Source organism: Ceratotherium simum, chromosome 14, assembly GCF_057802395.1.
Source record: "Ceratotherium simum simum isolate JZ-2026a chromosome 14, ASM5780239v1, whole genome shotgun sequence".
In the NCBI taxonomy this organism is placed as follows: domain Eukaryota; kingdom Metazoa; phylum Chordata; class Mammalia; order Perissodactyla; family Rhinocerotidae; genus Ceratotherium; species Ceratotherium simum.
In genome coordinates, this window is record NC_141913.1 from 39,544,278 (window position 1) to 39,566,082 (window position 21,805).

General features: G+C 49.3%; 1 protein-coding gene across 2 annotated transcripts in view; it reads left to right on the forward strand.

Annotated features, from left to right (window-relative positions):
* The window catches only part of MAPK4 (mitogen-activated protein kinase 4), a 157,815-nt gene extending 149,651 nt beyond the window's left edge, over positions 1 to 8,164 (forward strand). For both annotated transcript variants that reach the window (XM_087439243.1, XM_014781422.2), the window contains exons 5-6: positions 1,878 to 2,079; positions 5,483 to 8,164. In XM_087439243.1, coding sequence (XP_087295369.1) covers positions 1,878 to 2,079; positions 5,483 to 6,191 — 911 coding nt within the window. In that variant the 3' untranslated portion in view covers positions 6,192 to 8,164. The remainder of the gene's footprint in view (positions 1 to 1,877; positions 2,080 to 5,482) is intronic.
* The last annotated feature ends 13,641 nt before the right edge of the window (positions 8,165 to 21,805 follow it).

Below are 21,805 nucleotides of genomic sequence, written 5' to 3' on the forward strand. Positions count from 1 at the left end.
CTTGCATGGGACATGGCTGCTGCCTTCAAACATGAGAAGGGCAGTCATGGGGCAGAGAGAACATGCTGATGGGGGGACCATGGAGGGCAGAGCTAGGCTCAGGGGTGAAAGTTAAAGGGGTAGATTTAAGTTTGATATAAGGAAGGATTTTCTAATATTTGGGCTTCCCAGAAGTGTCTGGGTACCTGCTAGAGGATCAGCTGTCAGGGAGAAGAAAGAGGAGATTCTCATCCTTACCAGAATCAGTAGAGTGGCCTTTGGGGTTGGCACTTTCCAACTGCAGGGTTCCCTGGATCTTTTTTTAATAATGATGATAATGGTGATGTTGCCTGCCAACGTTTAGAGCTTTAACTCTATCATTTCCTTGTAAAAGGTCCAGTGTAATAGGTGGGGCTGAGGGAAGGGTCAGGAGCCCAAAGAGGAAAGACCTGCCCAGCCTGGAGCTGGGCAGTGCACAGCTGGGCCATGCACTCGAGTGCCCGATTCTTCCCAGTCTCGGGGGTCTGTGAGGCTGATCCTCTTTCAAGTCTGCAGCCCTGGGCCCAGAAGCATCCCCTGAGCCCCCAGAGTGTTTGGGGGTGATCAGATTTACTGCTGCTTAACTGATCTTTTGGTCTAGGGTTACGAGCAGCACCACATCCTCCTGGGAGGCCAGTGACCTTCTGAATCCATCGATTTCCTGAATCATTGATGAATTTTCCTGCAAAGAGATCCACGACTAGTGTGAGGGGCAGGGTAATGGCTCAGGCTGAGGCCCACCCAGGATCCCCTCTGAGAGGACAGCAGCCTGGGCCTGGAGCTCAGCTGCATTCCTCCCTTTCCACGTGGGCTGTAACCTCATTAGCCAAGTCATGATTTCAGTGGAGCCTCCAGCGCTAAGAAGTAATACAAACCTCCAGGCTAGACCTTGCCCTGAGATAACCCAAGGCCCAGCTCACAGGGCAGATGGGTGCCCCTACCTCTGTTCAGGAAAAAGGGTACCAAGACTGTGTGCAGAGCTGATATTCAGCCAGTGCACACCCATAACACCCTACTGGCTGCTGAAATCTTGATATACTTCCATGCTGGTTGGCAAATAGTCACTGCACAAGGCTTCTGAGTGTCCCTTCCTGTCCCCAGGTTCCAGCTGCCCAGGACGTCCCCATGGTCTAGCCACTAAAGCTTCAGCAGAGGGACTTCAGCCTGGTGGTTAAATATTTTCAAGAAGAAGCCTGCCCACCTTTGTTTGTCAGACCTCCAGGGGCAACATATGCAGGAGGAGCTCTGGGCTTAGACAGGAGCTCTGGGCCATCAGCCCTGTCCCCTGCCTACCTCCACGGTGACCTTTCTCACTGAAGCCTTTTACTGCTGCTCCTCGGCAGCACTCAACTTGTGACAAATGGAGGGGTATAGAGATACCCCAGTTTCCCCACCCAAGTGGAACCACCTCTGAGGTGTGTCCCATGCTGTCTCCTAGAAGACCTGAACGGAATTGAGTCCCAGGTGCCCACAGGAGAAACCTGCTCATTGACACATCTTCTATCGGCTTCTTCCCCACTCCCCTACTCGTGCTTCCTGCAATCACTGCCACATAGACTACCTCCCTCCAATCTCTGTCTCTGGAGAAATCCAGCCTAAGGCACAGTTCTAACCCTGGACCCCATGAAAACTTGAGCAAGACATTTTACCCCTCTGGGCTTCTATTAATTCATTTGTGAAGTCAAAAAAAGCAGCATTGGCTCTGAATTTGTCACTAGATTGTGGTGAGGATCATGAGAAAGAAAATGGCTAAAAACAGAAAAGTATAAATACCCGGGGACGTCACCATGCTGAGGAATCTCATTCTCAGCTTGGCAGGGGCAACAAATGACCGTCATGTCCTGCTTTGCTCCCCACAGCCATCGACTTTCTGGAGAAGATCCTGACCTTTAACCCCATGGATCGCCTAACAGCAGAGATGGGGCTGCAGCACCCCTACATGAGCCCCTACTCGTGCCCCGAGGACGAGCCCACCTCACAGCACCCCTTCCGCATTGAGGACGAGATTGACGACATCTTGCTGATGGCCGCCAACCAGAGCCAGCTTTCCAACTGGGACAGGTGTGGTTCCAGAGGCTTCCAGCCCTGGCGTCTAGAGCCCACATTCCCATCCTTCCTTTTCTTTTTTCTTTTTTTTTTTTTTTGTGAGGAAGATCAGCCCTGAGCTAACATCCGTGCCAATCCTCCTCTTTTTGCTGAGGAAGACCGGCCCTGATTGGCAACATCTATTGCCAATCCTCCTCCTTTTTTTTTTCCCTTTTTCTCCCCAAAGCCCCAGTAGATAGTAGTATGTCATAGTTGCACATCCTTCTAGTTGCTGTATGTGGGACATGGCCACAGCATGGCCAGACAAGTGGTGCGTCAGTGTGCGCCTGGGATCCGAACCTGGGCCACCAGTAGCGGAGCACACGCACTTAACCACTAAGCCACGGGCCCGACCCCCCACCCCCGTCCTTCCTTTTCTATTTTGCCTCCATGACCTTTCTCTCCTTCTCTCAAGTTCTATAGCCCATGGGGCACTTTCTCCCCACTTAGCTTCCTGCCTTCTCTCTCTTGTCCCCTGACACGCCCAGTAGATGACCAGCCGTGTCTTGCATGTGTAGGTTGGGGCCTTCCTTTGTGCAACACAGCCACCACCAGCTTTCCTCCCCACCCTGAGTATACTGAACACAGGGCTCGACACACTGTTCCACAAGTGTTCAATGAGTACCCACTGTAGGAACTCATACCTTGCAGGCTGGGAATTTGCCCTTGAAAAGTCAAATGCAGCAATGCAAGGAGAGAAAACAATGTGAAATTTACCACTACACAATACTTTCATGTGGCTCACATCATTTGCACCTACTGAGAGTGCCAGTAAGGGAGGGGCCATTATTATTATTGCCCATTGACGCATGAGGAGGCTACAGCTCAGAGAGGTTAGAGATTGGCATCATGTCACACTGCTAACACCTGGCCCGTTCGGGGCCCTCACCAATCTGCATCCACGTCAGACACTGCTAAGGAATCACAGAACTCTTTCCCACTAAACCAGTTTGGGTCTCAGAATCCTTCTCAACACAGTGTCTCCAGAAGTCACTACGAATGAATCAGAGTTGGGTAGAAGATACATTTTTTACCAATCTCTGCACAGGCACATAATGATCTCTTAGGTCCCTTCCTGTTCTGATGTTCTTAGATCAGGTAGCTAAACTTCTGGGCATCACCATCTGCTAATCCCGGGAGGGAGAGCTGATAGCTGCTCCATTTAGAAATAGAAGTCAAGGGCTTGGCAACTAGGACTCAGAGGGGGCCAAGTAGGTGCCCCACTGTTGTGGGAATGTGACAGCTAGTTACATAAGTGACAGACGAGCAATTTCTCCTTTTTAGTCATTTGACAGATGATGGGTTTCTGATTAAGGAGGCACTGAGGGAGGGCCAGGGCAATGTTGCTATTTTTGGACAGGTTTGTTGTTGTCGATTGTTGTTATCAAGAATTGCCAACAAATGGAGATTAATGAAGACGCTTCTGCCACCCCCATGCTAGGCCTGCCCTTGACTATAGTCCCTGCAGCCCCTCCCCCTCCACTCCACAGCATTTACGGCACCGAGTGGTGGCTCAGCGAGGCTCATCCTGTGCTTATCATGGCTGTGGCATGGGGCTGGTGCCAGGAAAAGCTGTAGCAGGGTTTCTTTGGCCACTGCCTTTCAACTCTGACTACTTCTAGACCTGGTGCACTTCTGCTCCCGACCTTTCCCATCACACTGGCAAATGAAGGAGGAGGATGACAAAGTGGATGACAAGCCCCTTTCTACAGGCCCTGCCTCTTTAGGCAAACTGTGTAACCTCTGGACACTAGTGTCCTCATTGATAAGGTGGGGATGATACTACTAACACCACTGGGTTGCTACAACAACTAAAGATAACTTACCTTTGGCCCTTGGCATGTGGCAGCCAAGGGTTAGGGTCTTCACAAGCTCTGCTTTCTAGAAATCTCTGCAGTCTCGAGGACCCTCATGGGAGGAGGCAGTGTTCACCTCTAGGAGTGCCTCCTGCCCTAATGGTGTCACTGGGAGGACGGGCAGTACTGGGGCCATCCCATGCCTCACTAATCATACCATGGGGACTGCCACCGCCCGTCTGCCCTTCACACGGCCAAACCTGCCTGTCCTTGGTGTGTTGGTTTTTCCTGTGTGAGCACTAGGCCTCCTGTTCCGAGAGTAGCTGGCTGCTGGCTGCTGCTTCCTCTGTGCTCCCTGCCTCGCTCCCCGCAGTTCTGCATAAAGCACCTGGCACAGGGAGGGACGGCTCAGCCCAAGCTGATGGCCTGCCCGCCTGCCCTTCATTTGCCCTTGGCTAGCTGACTTCACTCTCCACAGCTGCAGGACAGATTGGACAGAGGGCAGAATTCCCTCTGGCATCCTTGGCCTCTCCTGAGGGTGTCTGTAATCTTTCCATAGGCCCCACCTGCTCTGCATCCACGCAGGGTGCTGTAGGGCATCCAACCAGATCCACTAGGGCAGAAGTTCTTAGCCCTGGCTGTACCTTAGTATCACCTGGGGAGGTTTATAAACCATGCTGATGCAGGGCCCCACCCTAGACCTACTGAATCAGAACTGAGGGAATGGGGTAGCCATGGAATTTTATTTTTAATTCCCCCAAGTGATTCTAATCTGCACGAGGGCTGAGAAGCACTCCTTAGGGCCTTGCTACTCAAAGTCCCTGGACTAGCAGTATCAGCATCACCTGGGAGCCTGTTAGAAATGCAGAATCTTAGGCCCCATCTCCCATCTACTGGATCAGGATCTGCATTTTAACAACGTCCCCGGTTGATCTGTGTGTACATCCGAGTTTGAGGAGCACTGCATAGTGGACCCACTAGAAAGTAAGTTCCATGAGGACAGGGATTTTGCTTTTTTCACTGCTGTCTGGTAATGCCTAGAACAGCGCCTGGCACATAGGTGCACAAGAAATATTTGTTGGGAATTTCATGAATACAAAAGAACACAGGGATCGGCCCGATGGCACAAGCGGTTAAGTGCGCGCGCTCCGCTGTGGTGGCCAGGTTGGCCAGTTCTGATCTGGGCGTGCATCCACGCACCACTTGGCAAGCCAGTCTGTGGAGGAGTCCCATATGAAGTGGAGGAAGATGGGTACGCATGTTAGCCCAGGGCCAGTCTTCCTCAGCAAAAAAGAGAAGGCTTGGCATTGGATGTTAGCTGGGGCTGGTCCTCCTCACACACACACACACACAAAAACACAGGGTTAAGCTAAACAATTGGACCCTCTACCTGAGCCCTGGAGGCTCACCATTACCTTGTTGCATCACCCTCCCACCTTGGGAGCTGGAGGGGACAGGAGGTGGAGGGACTGGGAAGGAATGAAAACCCAGCCTGTGGGTGGCAGACGGATTAGGGGGGTTGGCTCCCTCCACAAAGCCACCCCGCCTGGGGGTCCAATCACCGTTCCGTCTGACCCTTGCAGGTACCCTGTGAGCCTGTCATCGGACCTGGAGTGGCGGCCCGACCGGTGCCAGGACGCGAGCGAGGTGCAGCGCGACCCGCGCGCGGGCTCGGCGCCTCTGGTGGAGGACGTGCAGGTGGACCCGCGCAAGGACTCGCAGAGCAGCTCCGAGCGCTTCCTGGAGCACTCGCACTCGTCCATGGAGCGCGCCTTCGAGGCCGACTATGGGCGCTCCTGCGACTACAAGGTGGGGTCGCCGTCCTACCTGGACAAGCTGCTGTGGCGGGACAACAAGCCTCACCACTACTCGGAGCCCAAGCTCATCCTGGACCTGTCGCACTGGAAGCAGGCGGCCGGGGCGCCCCCCACCGCCGCGGTGGCCGCAGTGGCCGCGGACGCAGGGGCGCGCGAGGACGAGCCGGCCAGCCTCTTCCTGGAGATCGCGCAGTGGGTCAAGAGCACGCAGGTCGGCCCCGAGCGCGCCAGCCCGCCCCCCGACGATGGCCCCGAGCGCCGCCTGTCTGCCTCTCCTCCTGGCCGGCCGGCCCCCATCGACGGGGGCGCCAGCCCCCAGTTCGACCTGGACGTGTTCATCTCCCGCGCCCTGAAACTGTGCACCAAGCCCGAGGACCTGCCGGACAATAAATTGGGCGACCTCAACGGCGCGTGCATCTCCGAGCATCCTGGCGATCTCGTGCAGACCGAAGCCTTCTCCAAAGAAAGGTGGTGAGGGCGAAGGGGGCGCCCCAGGCCCCCGAGCGGGAGGCCCCACACGGGAAAGCCGCGGCTGGCAGGAGGGGTCCGCCTCCCTGGCACCTCCACCACCCCTTCCGCCCGTCTCTGCTGCCTTGAGGTTCGCAGAACGGATCCGAGGAGCGAGAGGAGTGTCCATTTCTTAAACTGCCTTAATAACTAGCCTTTAACCTCTGGGAGCGGGTTTGAACAGGAGCCTAGTTTGGGGGTTGATCACTTTCCCAGCGAAGAGGAGGCCCTTGCATTTTACAGGTGGTGGTGTACAGGGAAGAAACATGTCTTAGCAGTGTCCGCAGGCTCTACCTGGGTGGCTGGGTGCAGAGAAACTTGCAGGCATAGGTTGAAACCATCCGGTCCAGCTAGCCTCAACTGACAGAAGAGGAAGTGTTGAGTGAAGATGAGGAAGTGATGAGCCCCAGAGAAGCAAGTGACTTAATATCAGGGCCTCGTCAGAGTCCCAGCAAGTTTTGAATCCCAGTCCCCTGGCCCCTAGACCGGTGTCTGTCCACTATATAGTGTCTTCCTCTGCTGGGGTCGCCCTGGCTTTTCTATCAGAAAACTTGGTCCAAGATGTTTCTTCCCTGTCCATTACCACCTGACCCATTTGATATTCTTTTATTCAGAGCTATGCTTCTTGTATTCCGAAATGGGAAACTGAGCCAGTCTTACCCTAGTCACCAAGCATATTTTTTCTGGCTCTTCAAGTCCTTAAGTATTCCCTTCTGCCACACCCCTGTATTTGCCTCACCCCTGCATGGTCTGAAATCTTTATTTCAGATCAGACCAGTCCGGGGTCTGTGGGTAAAAGAACTCATTCTCCCAGGCCTGTGTACACACCTCTTCCAGAACGCCCTATGCACTTTCCTGAAACATGCGCAGACACAAAGACACAGCCCTAGATCCTGACGGGACGTTGTACATGAGTGAGTTTGAAGACAGTGATTCCAAGAATCCCTCCAGTCTGCCCCCACACCCCCATCCACATCCACATGGCTTCTCTCCAAGCCTACATTGGGAATTAATGTTCTCCGCACGAATCGCTCCTTTGGAGGAAAATAATGAGGTACCTGCCATAGAGCAAATGTATTAGGAGAAGATTTCACATGGGACCTATCAGGCTTCATTGTACTGCCCCTGATTTTGATTATCCGTTTAGCCCTGGCAAAGAGCAGGCACTAAAGAAATGCATTTGAGAGCAAGTGGCCTTGGGGCAGGAATCCAGAAAGATAGGAGGGTATGAAATGTGGGGTGCTGACAGCAAGGGCCCTCAGGAGTCAGGCACCAGCATGGGGACCTCGTGACAAAGGAAGGGACTCAAAGCCACCATGCCCCTCATAGCTTAGGCCAGGATGAGTTTGGGGCATGCAAACCCAGAGGTGTACTTCCACATGGAGCCTGGGGTGATGGTGTGTGGGCATGGCAGTTCCTCTGCAGAAGCATAGTCCATCCTCTGGAATGCTCTGCCATTTCCAGCACTGGTGTTCAGCTCTCCCTCAAGACCCCTGAAGATACCCATAGGAAGTCGAGCCAGTCTGTAAGCAGAGGACTCGCCAGTGTTGGTCTTGGGCGTGGTCACCCTCACGTCAACAGCACCTTAAATCTAATCAGCTAACTAGGATTTGTACGTTGAAACCTGCAACACGTTAGAAACTTATATTTAAAAACAGAATTAATCACACTGACGAATTTTTAAATGGAAATATGTAAATACGAAGTGTTTGTTTTTTTTTCTTTTTTTTAAAAGAAGAGGAAATGTACACCGCTCCTCATGTGCCATTTGTCCTCAGAGGGCAGCTTTACTTTTTTGGTAAAGGAACAAGCTGCTGACCTTGACCAGGAGTTCATATATAATTGTTATTACAGAGGAATTGCTTTTACTACTCATGTTTTAAAAAGATCTATTAAATGTTATTAAACTTGATCAGGACAGGCCAAATAAAGCTTTATTGGAACACAGACTCATTTATTCATTTAAGTATTCTCTCATTCATTTATGTATTATCTGAGCCTGTCTTGGGCCGTGGTTGATTCATCAGAGCCTGACGGGCTCCTCCCTGTACCCCTGAAAGCCGGTGTTTTGAGGGGTTTCAGTTGGAGGAGAGGGGAGAGGAGAATCTACACAGATTGGAAATCAGGAAGTGATTCTAGAATCACCTGTGCCAAGCCTGGTGTCCATATTGTAGATTTCAGACCAGATCTTGGAGCAACTCCAAATCTTCTGACCAAGTCTGATCCTTTCCTCCAGTCACAAAAGGTGCCAAGAGCATGAGATCTGGGGGAGCCAACCACCCCAAAATACCTGCCTGAGCACACCTCCCAGAGGCCTGAGATTCCACCCAACTGAAGTCCATCCCTTTGTAATACCTGTGTCAAAGTGTTAGCTGGAACTTCATTTGTTGTTCAACAAATATAGACAATAGAGAGGGGTTTTAAAATTTGTTCGTTTCTGTTTATTTTGACTTTGCTAAAAGGCCCTTTAATTAAAAGAAGTTTCTACTGTTGAAATGCATTTGAGCCAAGAGGAGCACCCTGTTAAGACAATTATGGGATTCCCTCCGAAGCGTGAGCTCAGAGTAACTATCTCCATGCCGGGCTGGTGGGAGTAGAGAGCTGCCCAGAGCTGGGACAGAGTCCTGGTTGAAGTTTTATATTGGAGAAGACTGGAGACCTGGGCTGCTAGAATGTAAGAAATGGGGTTTGAGACAGAAGAAGTTGAGAAGCCCCAACAGCAAACAGCAGCAAAAGGAAAGAACTAAGAGGAGGAAAGAAGGTGGCTATCCTTATTCGTTCTCATATTGTCTAATCCTGTCTCCTGTGATGGTGTGTTTCTACTCACAACACTTCTCACACTAAATGTGAGTTTTCCACACCAAACCATTCTCTGGTTCTCTGCAGACTGACTTTAGAAATGGTGTTCTGCTCCTCCAGGCAGCTTCTGCCCTAGCTTGGGGTCTGATCTGTGCGGTAAGGAAAGTAAGATGGGACACTGGCTTCGTTTCCTTCAGAAGCAAACCCTGAGACAAAGAATTAAGTGCAAGTAATTTGGGGGTGGGGAGAATGACCTCAGGAGACACTGATAGAGCGATGGGGAGTGATGGGAGAGGGAAGGAAGCCAGTAAAGGGTGCAAGTCAGCACTGTGGGCCACGGCAGCTTAATCCTGGCGGGCAGCTCCATTAGGCAGAAGGAACAGCCACCTCAGGGCCTTCCCACCCTGCCAGTCCTTGGCTGATGATATTCTCCTGGGCTGTTACTGCCCCGACACCTCTGGTGTGTCCTGCAGCAGAACAGGCTCCAGTGGCCAGAGAAAGGCCACAGGCAAAAGGACACAGGTGCTGACAGGTAGAAGTTGGGCTGGTGTGCACAGAAAAGTGAGGGTCAAAGGAATATTGGTAAAACACCATTGACACCCACAGGTGTCAATAGTGGAATTAACACGAAGAGTGTCCAGGACCCAGGCAGAGAATACCTGCTGGTGTTGGCAATACATTCAATTTTCTCAACCCTTCCTCCCTCCTTACAAGACTTAAAACTGGTCACAGGGCAGGAAGCCACAGGTAAAGCTCCAGTAAGTAGAGGTGAAGGTAGCTGGAGGTACTACATAAGTTGGGTTGCTACCTAAGTAACTCATGGCTTTTCCTTTCAATCGCCTAAACATCCCAAGCCCACCGTCAGTGTCCCTGCTAATAGTCCCACTAATCCAGCTCTGGGATCAACAATCCCCATCATTGTTGAGAAGATCCAGTATCAAACCAATGGGGGTCTTTGTGTCAGAACCAACTGATGGGCCTGTGGCTTGAGTGCAGGAGCTGTGTTCTTACCTGTGCTTACAGCCATTTTGATCCTTGAGACATGAATTTTGTTTTACACCGAGAACTTCACTAAGACCACTAAAAACCCTTCCAGATTTTGAGTTCGAGTTCCTTAGTCTCCACTGATGTCTCTTTCTTGCTCTGCACATTCTCGACTAACTGGTATGTGAACACTTCCATGCCTTGACACCTTTTAGCACCCAGTGGCACACATGGGAATAACTGTGGCAGGGTTTGGAGTACAATCAATGGTCAGGAAACAAAACCCAACCCACCAGAGGACCGAACCTGCAGCTCCAGTCTCCTTGGCACAGTTCTCTGGCCGGGCAGCTCAGCTGAACTCTGGGTCATTCCATTTCATTAGTGGTATTGGCTCTGTTTCCACTCGGGAACCAGGAAGAGCCATCTCAGCATTAGAATGACACGAGGCACAAGGTCCATATGGTGGGATCAGATTGGCCCTTTAGGGCATCTACCCCACCCAGCCCTGCCATCAAGCTTACTTGACAGACTGGAGCAAACAGGCTCTGTTGTGGGAAAGAGGAAGCATATGAATGACAGGTTTGTGGCTCAGAGCAAAACCTCCTCTTCAACAATTCTTTCACCCTCTGTCTCCCAGAGCTGCTAACAAGTGGACCACAAAAGGTTTATATCTTCTGCACTTTAATTCATGGACTCAATACTAAGAGGTTTAAATGACTGAGAAATTCCTTTGCAGAAACAAGGACACTGTGGGCCACGCTGGGTTGGTTAATTCCATTGGCATTGTATCAAAATGTAGTTGTAGGGGTTCCAACGGCCATGAGAGTTTGTGCATCACTGTCTTGGCTTGGTTCCCTCAAGTCAGTCCCTGAGATAGGGATTCTGGAAAAAGTGATTGATTGAGGGAATGCCCTAAGAAGAGGAGGAGTATGGGAAGCAGATTAGGGCTGAGGAAGAATGCTCAGCAAGCACTTGGTCCGGGTGGAGACCAGCTTCAGCCTGATCCCACAGAATGCTCTGGAGCATGGATTGCACCAAGGAATTGGTCCCACCTTGAGGAAAAGAGGACAGCCTTTTGTGCCCCCATGTCAGTCAGTCATTGGGTCCTGGCTGTGGGGGGTGGGGTGGGGGAGCAGAACGCCTAGGCAGGTCTCCTAGGAGTGACCGCGAGCCACTTAGCAACCAAAACCCACAGCAACTGAACAAGGGGTGCACTCACCTGCTGAAAGGGATCCGGGCAGGGTACCATCTGCATTGCAGGGCACTGCAGTAGGCGCTGTGGGGAGTAAAGAGGTAGCAGGAAGACCTGCCCCAGCGAATTTTTATGGTTTGGATGGGTAAATGGGGCAAATATGTAAAACCTCTGAGGTACAAATAAGAGACTTTCAAAGTTCCTGGTGAGTACTCCAGGGTCCAGTTCCAGCCCTTTCGTTATTAATAGCCTGTTGTTAACATTCCCCAGAGTTCCCTCTCCACCACCACTCCCCACCATGGAACCCTCAGCCAAGTGACTATGTTGGGGGTCCCCAAGAGCACCTTCAGGCTCAATAATTCACTAGAAGGACTCACAGGAGTCAGAAAAGCTGTTATACTCATGGTTATGGTTTGTTACAGTGAAAGGATACAGATCAGCAAAGAGAAAAGGTGCGTGGGTCAAGTCTAAGAGAAACCAGGGGCAAGATTCCAGGTGTCCCCTCCCAATGGAGCTGCACGGGGACGTGTTTAATTCTCCCAGCAGCAACGCGTGACAACACGCGAAGTACTGTCAAGCAGGGAATCTCACCTGAACCTTGGTGTCCAGGGCTTTTATTGGGGATCAGTGGTGTAGGAGTCTGTGACTGATGAGTCACTCAGTCTTCAGACCCCCCGGAGGTCAAGCTGAGACAGCATGGCCTAGGGCCTCAGACATACAAAAACACCGCAAGGGCTCAGAGGTTGTCACCCAGGAGACAGTCAAGGGCCAGTCCTTCTGAAGCCAGACTTCCCTTTGGAATCAAGGTCTGAGAAACTAGAACCTGCTGAGCTAACCCTCTACTGCACAGTAACATTGAATATAGTTGTGTCTCCTGCAAGTCTAAAGTTGTGTGAGAGTTTGTCTTATGTGAACATCACAGCAAAGCTGAGGCAACAAGGCTATTTACAACAGAGATCTTATTAGGTAAAATATGCCTACACATTTTTAAGAATATGCAGCACTATTAAAATATAATAATAATAAAAACGTGCATGCTGAGGCAGGTGTTAAGCAACTTAACACCTGAGATGCCTTTTCTTTTTGTTTTTTTGTTTTTTTGTGTGTGTGGTGCAGAAGATTGGCCCTGAGCTAACATCTGTTGCCAATCTTTGTCTTTTTGCTTGAGGAAGATTGTCACTGTGCTAACATCTGTGCCAGTCTTTCTCTATTTTGTGTGTGGCACACCGCCACAGAGTGGTTTGATGAGCACCCAGGATCCGAACCTGTGAACCCCGGGCCGCCAAAGCAGAGCGCACGAACTTAACCACTACACCACTGGGCCAGCCCTGAGATGACTTTTCTTGTTAAATCACTGTCTGCTTATGAAAGTCGAGCCTGTCGACAGATCTGCGAGCTAGCTCACTGCTCATTCTGTCAGCGTGGGTATCACCACTGGGGCAGTTGTACCACACGCGTAGTGGATTGCTTTGGGAAGCAGTCAATTCCAGCTACCCCAGAGCTGTGCTAGAACACCGAGGTGAGGGCTTCTGAGTTCTGTGGCTGAGGGAGCTCTCTGGCTGTGCAGCTGCCTGACGAGTGGCCACATGAAGCAGAAGGCAAGGTTGAGAACCGAAGATGTCAACAGTCAGGCTGAGCCACACCCAGCTCCAACCCTGAAAGATGGTTCTCTGGGGGCCTTGGAAGTGAGAAGGAAGGAAAAGATCAGACTCCTCACATATGGGCTCCTGCCAGTTATGATTAGGTTAAATTAGTTAAATTAGGTTAATTTTTTCTGCCAATTTGATTGGGCCATGGTGCCTGGACGTTTGGTCAAATGTTACTCTGGATGTTTCTGTGAGTGTGTCTTTGGATGAGATTAACATTTAAATCAGTGGGGTTCGAGTAAAGCAGATTGCTCTCTGTAATGTGGGTGGGCCTCATCCAATCAGTTGAAGTCCTCAGTAGAACAAAAGACTGATTTCCCTTGAGCAACAAGTAATTCTGCCAGCAGGTGGCTTTCAGACTTCAACTGCAACATTGGCTCTTCCCTGGGTCTCCAGCCTGCTTGTTCATCCTGCAGATTTCAGGCTTGCCAGCCTCCATAATTGTGTGAGCCAATCCTTTAAAATAAATTTCTCTCTCTCTCTCTCTCTCTATGTATGTATATATAATCTCCATCTTATTGGCTTTGTTTCTCTGGAGAATCATGACTAATACAGAGGGGCAGGGCTTTACATGTACCATCCATTTTAATCCCCACAACTGAGGAGGCAGATGTCATTAAACACATTTCACAAATGAGGAAACTAAGGCACAGAGAAGTTAAATAACTTATCCAAGGTCAGCATAACACAGGAATTCAGAGCAGGGATAATAGAGCCAGGCATCCTGGGTGCAATTCCAGCTCTCCCACTGACTAGCTCTGTGACCTGGCACAAGTTGCTTAGTCTTTCTATGCCTCAGTTTCTCCATCTGTAAAATGGGGATGATAATAATAAAATAATAATGCCTGTCTAAGAGAATCATTATGAGGATTAAATCAGTTAAAATATATAAAGCACTTAGACTAATACAGTGTTTGGCATGTAGAAAATGCTATGTGTCTCTGATAACTAATTAAAATAAAAAAGATTATACCAATAGAAAATGATGGATCCAGAATTCAAGCCTAATAACACTTTCAATATTATGCCTTCTCTGGGATTTTTACATTGCCCTACATCAAACAATGTGGAAAATTCACTTTCCCATTAAAAATAAAAATCAACAACAAAAACACCAGCCTTTGGAGTATTTGCCAATCTCACACCCTCCCTCCTCTGAGCAGTGTACTCTCCCACTCATAAGGGAGGCCCCTGCATCCAGGTCTGAGCTATGGTGACCTTCCTCCCCCACCCCTCTCACCCTCACTGTAGTGGCTGGACCAGCGCACACACCTGACCCAAGTTGGACCAATCATATTCTCGCTCCTGGGAATTTAGATTCAAGATGCAGAGATGCTTGTCAGTCTTTGCTGTTGCTTGAACTGAGGACAAGCCAACCTCAGAACCTCACCTCACCTCACTTGTGGGGTGACCAAGTTCATCATGTGTGCTTAATCACAGAGGGAGGAGAATGAAGCAGGAGAGAGAGAGACAGAGAAAGAAACTGCCCTAGTCTGCTGGTCAAGTTTCTCTCTGTTTCAGTCCATAGTGGGGACCTGAATGCACTATCCCACCCCTGGTTCCCATCGGATACCCCATAACCTTAGATTAACACCCTTATATGTGCATCTCCCTTGAGTGGACTCTGTTATTTGCAACTGAGAAGAGCCTTGACTCAGCTGCCCTCCTGGGTCCTGGCCCGGCCTGCAGGAGCGCTGAGTTGAACACCCAGACCTCAGCTGGATGGGGGGTGCCTTATCCCTCCATATCCATTCACACTTTGGCATAGGGAGCTCATCACAGCAGCCCCCTGCGAGCAGCGCTTTGAGAGAGGGAGGAAGCTGAGTAGTTCCATGGGGTGAAGGGCTCTGGGAAGGATCTAGACAGGGCCCACATCTCAGCTAGAGTTGGGTGAACACAACCACGGGAGATGAATGAACACCAGGTGGGAGGGGAAGATGGGAGGGACCTCAGGGGTTCAACCTCATCTCCTCCACAGTTCTGCCTGGGGCTGTCCCGAGCCGGGCAGAGCAGAGGTCAGTCAACGCCAAGAGAAGGCCCTTCGGCTTAGCACATACATAGGGTCTGACATTCCCACTGGGAACAGACATCCAGAGATTGAGGACACCAGGCTGTTGGTGTCCTCCATCTAAATCTTCCATCAAAATCTGTGAGCTTGAGAGTTTATCCAGCCAACTAATGTCCCCTGACCCTAGGAAGAAGAGCCACAGATGTTTTTACCAAACGATCTCATTAAATTAATTACATTACCACCGGACAGCTTGTTCAACGCCCTCAAGGAGTTTTAATAAAATCAGCAGTGTTAGAGCAGAAAGAGACCATCTAATGACTCCAGTCCTTACCCTAGAGATAAGATCATAGGTTCAGGGAAGCTAGGTGACAGAGGTAAGGTCATATAGGTCGTACTGTATGGTGGCCCCTGGCACGTAATCCACTGCTCTTCCTTTTACAGCATGATGCCCCATCTTGGGGCTTGAGGCATTCACTGTGGTTGGCTATCCAAAGCCATTTCCAACATCTTTTCCTTTTGTCTATCTCCCTAGAAGCTGAAAACTTTGCTTTCCCAACTTTCTGTGGAAGAAATCCACAGCCATGTGACCCAGTTCTGGTCAATGAAATATAAAAGTATGTTTCCTGCGAAGCTTCTCAATTCTTACGTTAAAAGGACATCATGAGAAGAAAACAATTTACCTCTGCTTCCTGCTCTTGAATTTGGATGCAATGCTGGAACTGCAGCAATCACCTTGAGATCATGAGGCAACAATCCAAAGGGGGAAAAAGCCAAATAGACTGTGGAGGCAAGAAAAAGGGATAGAAAGAGCTCAAGTCCATAAAGATGACATTAAGCTACTGAACCAGCCCTAAAACTGCTTACATTCACACATGTTGTTAAGAAAACAATAAATATTGTTAGGATTAAGCCAGTTAGTCCTCAGTTACAAGTTTTCTTTTACTTGCAGCTAAAGACATCCCAATGAATACAAGACTTCTTTCAGGGTCCCTGATTCCTCCACTATCTTGTTCTGTTTCATTCCTGTCATCGTTCCAGTCTGGGCTCCTGAAGCTTGGGAAAGTCCTGGTGAAGTCTCGCTGTCCAGTTCTCTAGCACCTACAGTTGGTAAACTTTGCCAATGCCTGTGACTACACTGGCTGATCCCAGGAGCATATTTCTGCCCAGGGTTAAGCCTTTCATTACAAAGAACTTGGCTTTTCCTAGAACATATGAGCAAAAGTTCCAAACCACAGTGAGTGTTTCAGCTCTCTTATAGACTCTATATACAGGCATGTGTTGGCTCTCAACCCCTCCTGTTACTCGGGGAAACCTTCTTGCTTTATTTATTGTGTCTTAATCTATAAGCCATCCCATCTGTCCAGCCTATATTTTGAGATATTTCCTGGATACTTAGCCCTCTTGGGAATAGCCGCATGACCCCTTTTCAAGTCCTCCTCCCTGGCTTTCATATCTGCTCCTATCTCCCACTTTGCATTTGCTGGGAGAAGATAGACATCTATCCAGAGAAGCTCCCCTCTGTAAGCCCCATTCCCTCATGATTTCCAGTCTTTTTTCTCCTTCAAAGTGAAGGGTAAGGAGCAGCTTTAGTGAAAGAGAAGAACATGAGGACGTGTTGCAGGCTCAGCCCGCAAAACCACACACTCTCCATTCCATACTCCTGCCCTAAGCCACTCCCCATTTAGAGCAGACGTGGCTTAGAACTAAGAGCTACACAAAATGAAGAGGCGTTCCTCTCTCAGCCATTATTTTAATGAGGCCTTTTCCTCCCTGCTTCTCTTCCCGTCCAAATGTACTCACCCTACCCTTTTCCAGTTCTGATTGGTGGATGTTCCTGATCTGCACTGGCCAATCCAGTAGCCACTGGCCACGTGTGGCTATCCAGCACTTGAATTGTGGCTAGTCCAAACCGAGATGTGCTGTAAGTGTCTAATACACGCCAGATTTCAAAGACTTAGTAATTACCCCCAAAAAGAATGTAAGAGATCTCATTCATAATTGTTTAGATTGATTACATATTGAAATTGTAATATTTTTGATATCTTGTATTAAATAAAATATATTAAGACTACACCTGTCTCTTTTTACTTTTTTAAATGTGGCTGGCTAATACAAAACTTTTAAATTACACAGGTGCCCCGCATTATACTTCTACTGGACAACGCAGTTCTAGAATGCTATGGGCTGATTATGGCCTTAACCCTTTTACAACAATATTTCATTTCAGCGAGGCCTCCATCTTCTCAAACTAAAGAAGTGACCCTCAAAGTAGAACTCCAGGCCCCACGCAGTCTTTGTGGGGCAGGTCTCTTTCAAATCAAATCAAATTATAAAAATGTTGGCCTCTTGCCTTAAAGATTGTTTGCAAACCTACTTTAACTGCCCTCAACAAAATAGGAGTGTTTGTAGGGGCCAGCCCGGTGGCACAAGCAGTTAAATGCGCGCATTCCGCTGTGGTGGCCCTGGGTTTGCTGCTTCTGATCCCGGGTGCGCACCAATGCACCGCTTGTCAGGCCAGGCTGTGGCGGCGTCCCATATAAAGTAGAGGAAGATGGGCATGGATGTTAGCCCAAGGCCAGTCTTCCTCAGCAAAAAAAAAATAATAATAAAAAAAAATAAAAGAGGAGGATTGGCAGATGTTAGCTCAGGGCCGGTCTTCTTCACACACACACAAAAAAGGAGTGTTTGTTAACAGATACAATAGTGTCTCTCAAAATCTGAAGGGAAGAAGCAGAATTGAACCTCATGAGGGACTAAACATAAGTCCTTGAGAAGCCAAGAATCAAGGTTCTTCTCTTCCCTCCCTTTGCAAAGGTTTTATTATCTTATCTCTTGGCCCAACCACTTTCATTTCACTTGAAGCCCTGAACCTGAATATCCTTCTGCTTCATCTAAGAAGTTTAGCAAAATCAATCACTGAAGTCACCAGCACAGAGTGGAGGATCAAGATGACCTGCTTACCAGATTACAGGTAATTTATTTCATCTCCAGTGGTGCCAGACATTGCATTTTACATTTGGGTCCCGTGGCTCTGAGCTGTGATTTATTCATTAGACTTGACAATGAGATAAGTCTGCCTTGTGCATGCAGAGGACATTCCAGTCTGAATCTGAAAGTGGAAGGAACTGCTGCCAAGGATGGCCACTGATTTAAAGGGGGGCGAGCCTCCTCACTCTCGGGGAGCTCAGCTTTCTGCTTGCAAAATTAAGTCAAAAGGGATGGAACATCCTTATGATAACTCATAATTACAAAGATCTGCATATATGGAGGATTATGGAAACAAAACTTCATCCCTTGAAAACCTACCGAGACCTGATCAGATAAAAAAGCAGCCAGGGCTAGACCTCTCGTGGGAGTGGTAGATGTCCTCCAAATGGAGTGAGCAAAGCTCTGCAGAGAAGACCTCTCACGTGCCCTCTACTCCAGTCTCTCCCAGAGTGCCAACATCTTCCACATCAGTCGTTCCATCACTGCATGCAACCCAGAAGGAACAACACATCGCACTAGCATGAGATCCTTCACCAGCTTAGCTAGATTCAGAGAAAGGCCCGAGAGAAAGGGACAGAGGTCATAGCAGTTTGGATGACATGGGTGGAAAAGTGTGAGCCTGCAACAGAACGAAGGGTAACAGAATATGCTACCCCAAAATATGCCACTTTAGCATAAAAATTATTTTGAGCTGAAGGCAATAAAACAGCAGCCAGTGCAGGAAGAGCTCTCTCTACCTGCCTCCCTTTCTGTCTAAAGGCAGGATATAAATTCTCCTTTTAATGGAGCTAGACACTTATCAGCCTAGAGAGGGCACCAGAGGAATCCGTGAACAAACAGTACTCCTTAGGTTCTTCCCATGCATTTACCCTCCCACAGTTTGTGGCTCTTGGAAGCCTATAACTGCTTTCCTTTGTCTTGTCATTTCTCTGCAGACATATTTTTCTTTGCTGAAGATAAGCCAGAGTTCTAAGCCACCACTTTGAGTTACTCTTTGTTTTAGGTTTCTCCCACGTGATGTGTACTGCATACGTTAATAAATAAATAATAAATAAAAATAATGTGTGTTTGTCTCCTGTTAAACTGTCTTTTTGTTAGAGTCCCAACTGGAAACCTAAGATGGGTAGAGGTAAAGTGTTGCCTCCCCTATGAGAACCTCTCTTCAAAGAAAGAGAGGTGAAAACTCAGTAGAAGAATCATTGACCACTTGGTGAAGGAGGTTGAACTGGACTGAGAATAAAGAGGGGAATTTCCATAGGGAGAGATGGGGAAAGGCCCTCTGGGAAAAGTTATTGTTTCCTGGACAGAGAATCTGAAATCACCCCCAGGGAAGAGAGAGCCAGGTCAGGCCGGGAGCAGGGCCCTGTGCTGAGGCAGAACCTCACAGGAGGCAGAAAATAAAGATGGGTGGGGATGACGGAGGAGGAGCATTCAGATCAGAAACCCCAGGAACTATGCGGCCTCTGTGTACCTGACCATGGCCCCAGAGCTTGACCTTCACTCTTCCATAGTGGGAGCATTTAGTTGCCTCCGTGGGTTGGCCTGGTTACTAATCTGAAGCCCTGCAGTGGGTCTTTCCTTGGTAGTGAAGCCCAAGTTGGTCATTTCTCCTTCTAAAAACTATATTGCCATGTTTCCCAGGCCTGGTAGCCTGAGAGCTAAGCTGCCCTTGTGTTATCAAGAGCAACAGGGATGGCATTTCTCTGTCTCTTCTCTAGCCTGATAGTGCAGGACATCAGCCTCAGCCAATTTCTTCTCTACATGTGCACCAAAGAAGCCATCCTAGCCACCCTGTGACACCTACCACTTCCTGTCTCTTCAGCTCGGGCTCTGAGAGGCCATGTTTGCTGGGGAGGCCACTGGGGCCTAATGTCCAAGTGGCAGCTGCCAGGGCTCAGTAGCTGCAGGGAAGTTGTGGTGAAGCCCTGCTCAGATCCCCTTCCTGTGGCTGCCAGAGGTGCTCATAAATTCTATTAATACAGCCATTTTACCTCTTCCTGCCTCTTCCTACTGCTTCCAGGCTCCCTTCCCTTAGAGGGAGGGAGAGGGGAAGGCTCAGTCCCCTGAAGCAAACGGATTCCTAGCAGGGGCCTCCCCACCATCCTCTGAGCAGGCGCAGACCTGCCACCCTCTCTGGGGCTCAAGCCAGATTCTCTGCTGTGCAAGTGAGAAACAGGTCACTCCTTGGATCCTCTCTTCTGGAAAGTCTATTGACTTGAAAGAGGGAGGGGGATAGCCTGCTAGGGTTATAGGATTAGGCTCTGTGAAGCCATTATTAAAGATTTATGACCACCTGGCCTGGCTATGAGAGCAATTATCCCGCGGCCCACCAGCTGTTCTCCCACCCTCCAGCCTCCCCAGGCCACTGTGCTTGGCGAAGGCAAAGCAGGATTCCAGCCCCCTGCCCAGAGCAGTTCCAACAAAGAACTCTCACTGTCAGCACATCTGGCTGCTTGCCGGGAAGTTGCTTTGTATAATTTTTGCTTTCCCTTCTCTTTTCACACCCTCTGTGGGGGCCACTGCCCAAAATCAATCACCTCAGTGTCTCCCCATCACTTGTTCTCTCACCTGCTTCAGCCTAGCCTGGGGGAGACATTTCGTTTGCACAAACCTGCAGGATGACAGATCTACCATCAATATTCATGGCCTGAATCCCAGGAAGTGACCCTTCTACGGGGGGATTCCTGGGTAGGCTGGGCTGACAGCTCAGAATCAAGCTCAGAATTCTCTACTCTCAAGGGCCAACTCAGTCCTATCTTCTGTCAAACGAGTCTCAGCCCCACCTGCAAATCTGGACTACTGCCCAGATGTGGCCAACCTGCCCCAGAGTGCGAGTCTTCCACCGGCTGACTTAGTTAACAGGTTACCCACAAGAGAAAAGATCAAAGAGGACCACCAGAGGGATATTTGAGAATCCAGGCACCCTGAAGGGATTTCCACTTGAAGGAATTTGTTTATTAGGTAACTAGCCCTGGAGTCATCCTGCAAGGCTGTTCCACCTTCCCACCCCTGATTTGCACTGCAAATGGTCTTTCTTGAATCGAAGACAAAAGTGATGGCAATAGAGGAAAGAACTGGAAGCCAGAGATTGCCCACTGCCCCCAGCATCTCACCCTCCCCAAGACCACTACCCACTCCACTGTGGAAGACGAGCCCTTGACCTTCCCCAGAAAGTATGATGGTTTGTGTGTGTGTGTGTGTGAGGAAGATTAGCCCTGAGTTAACGTCCATTGCCAATCCTCCTCTTTTTGCTGAGGAAGATTGGATCTGAACTAACATCTGTGCCCATCTTCCTCCACTTTACGTGGGACGCCTGCCACAGCATGGCTTTCTAAGCAGTGCATATGTCCACACCCAGGATCCGAATCCACGAACCCGAGGCCACTGAAGTGGAGTGTGAGAACTTAACCACCAGGCCACTGGGCCGGGCCCTTGATGATGCTTCTTTTTAACTGCCTGTTACATGGTTTGTAGCACTACAGAGGTGTAATGAGAACCAAACAAGTGATGGGTTAAAAACCTTCAGACTGAGATTTGGTGACAAACCCGTATGGGGGATCAGAATTGGCCACCCCAAAATGTGTCTCTTTGGCATGAGGATTATTTTGGGCTAATGAGGATTATTACTTTTAAAAACTGCTGGGGCCAGCCCAGTGGTGTAGCGGTTAAGTTCGCAAGTTCCACTTCGGCAGCCCAGGGTTGGCCAGTTCAGATCCTGGGCGCGGACCTACGCACCACTCATCAAGCCATGCTGAGGCGGCGTCCCACATAGAGCAACTAGAAGGATGTACAACTATGAATACAACTATCTCCTGGGGCTTTGGGGAGAAAACAGGAGGAAGATTGGCAACAGATGTTAGCTCAGGGCCAATCTTCCTCAAAAATAAATAAATAAATAAATAAATAAATAAATAAATAAAAACCGCAGACATAGGAGAAGCTCTGAAAAGTAGAATTTACCC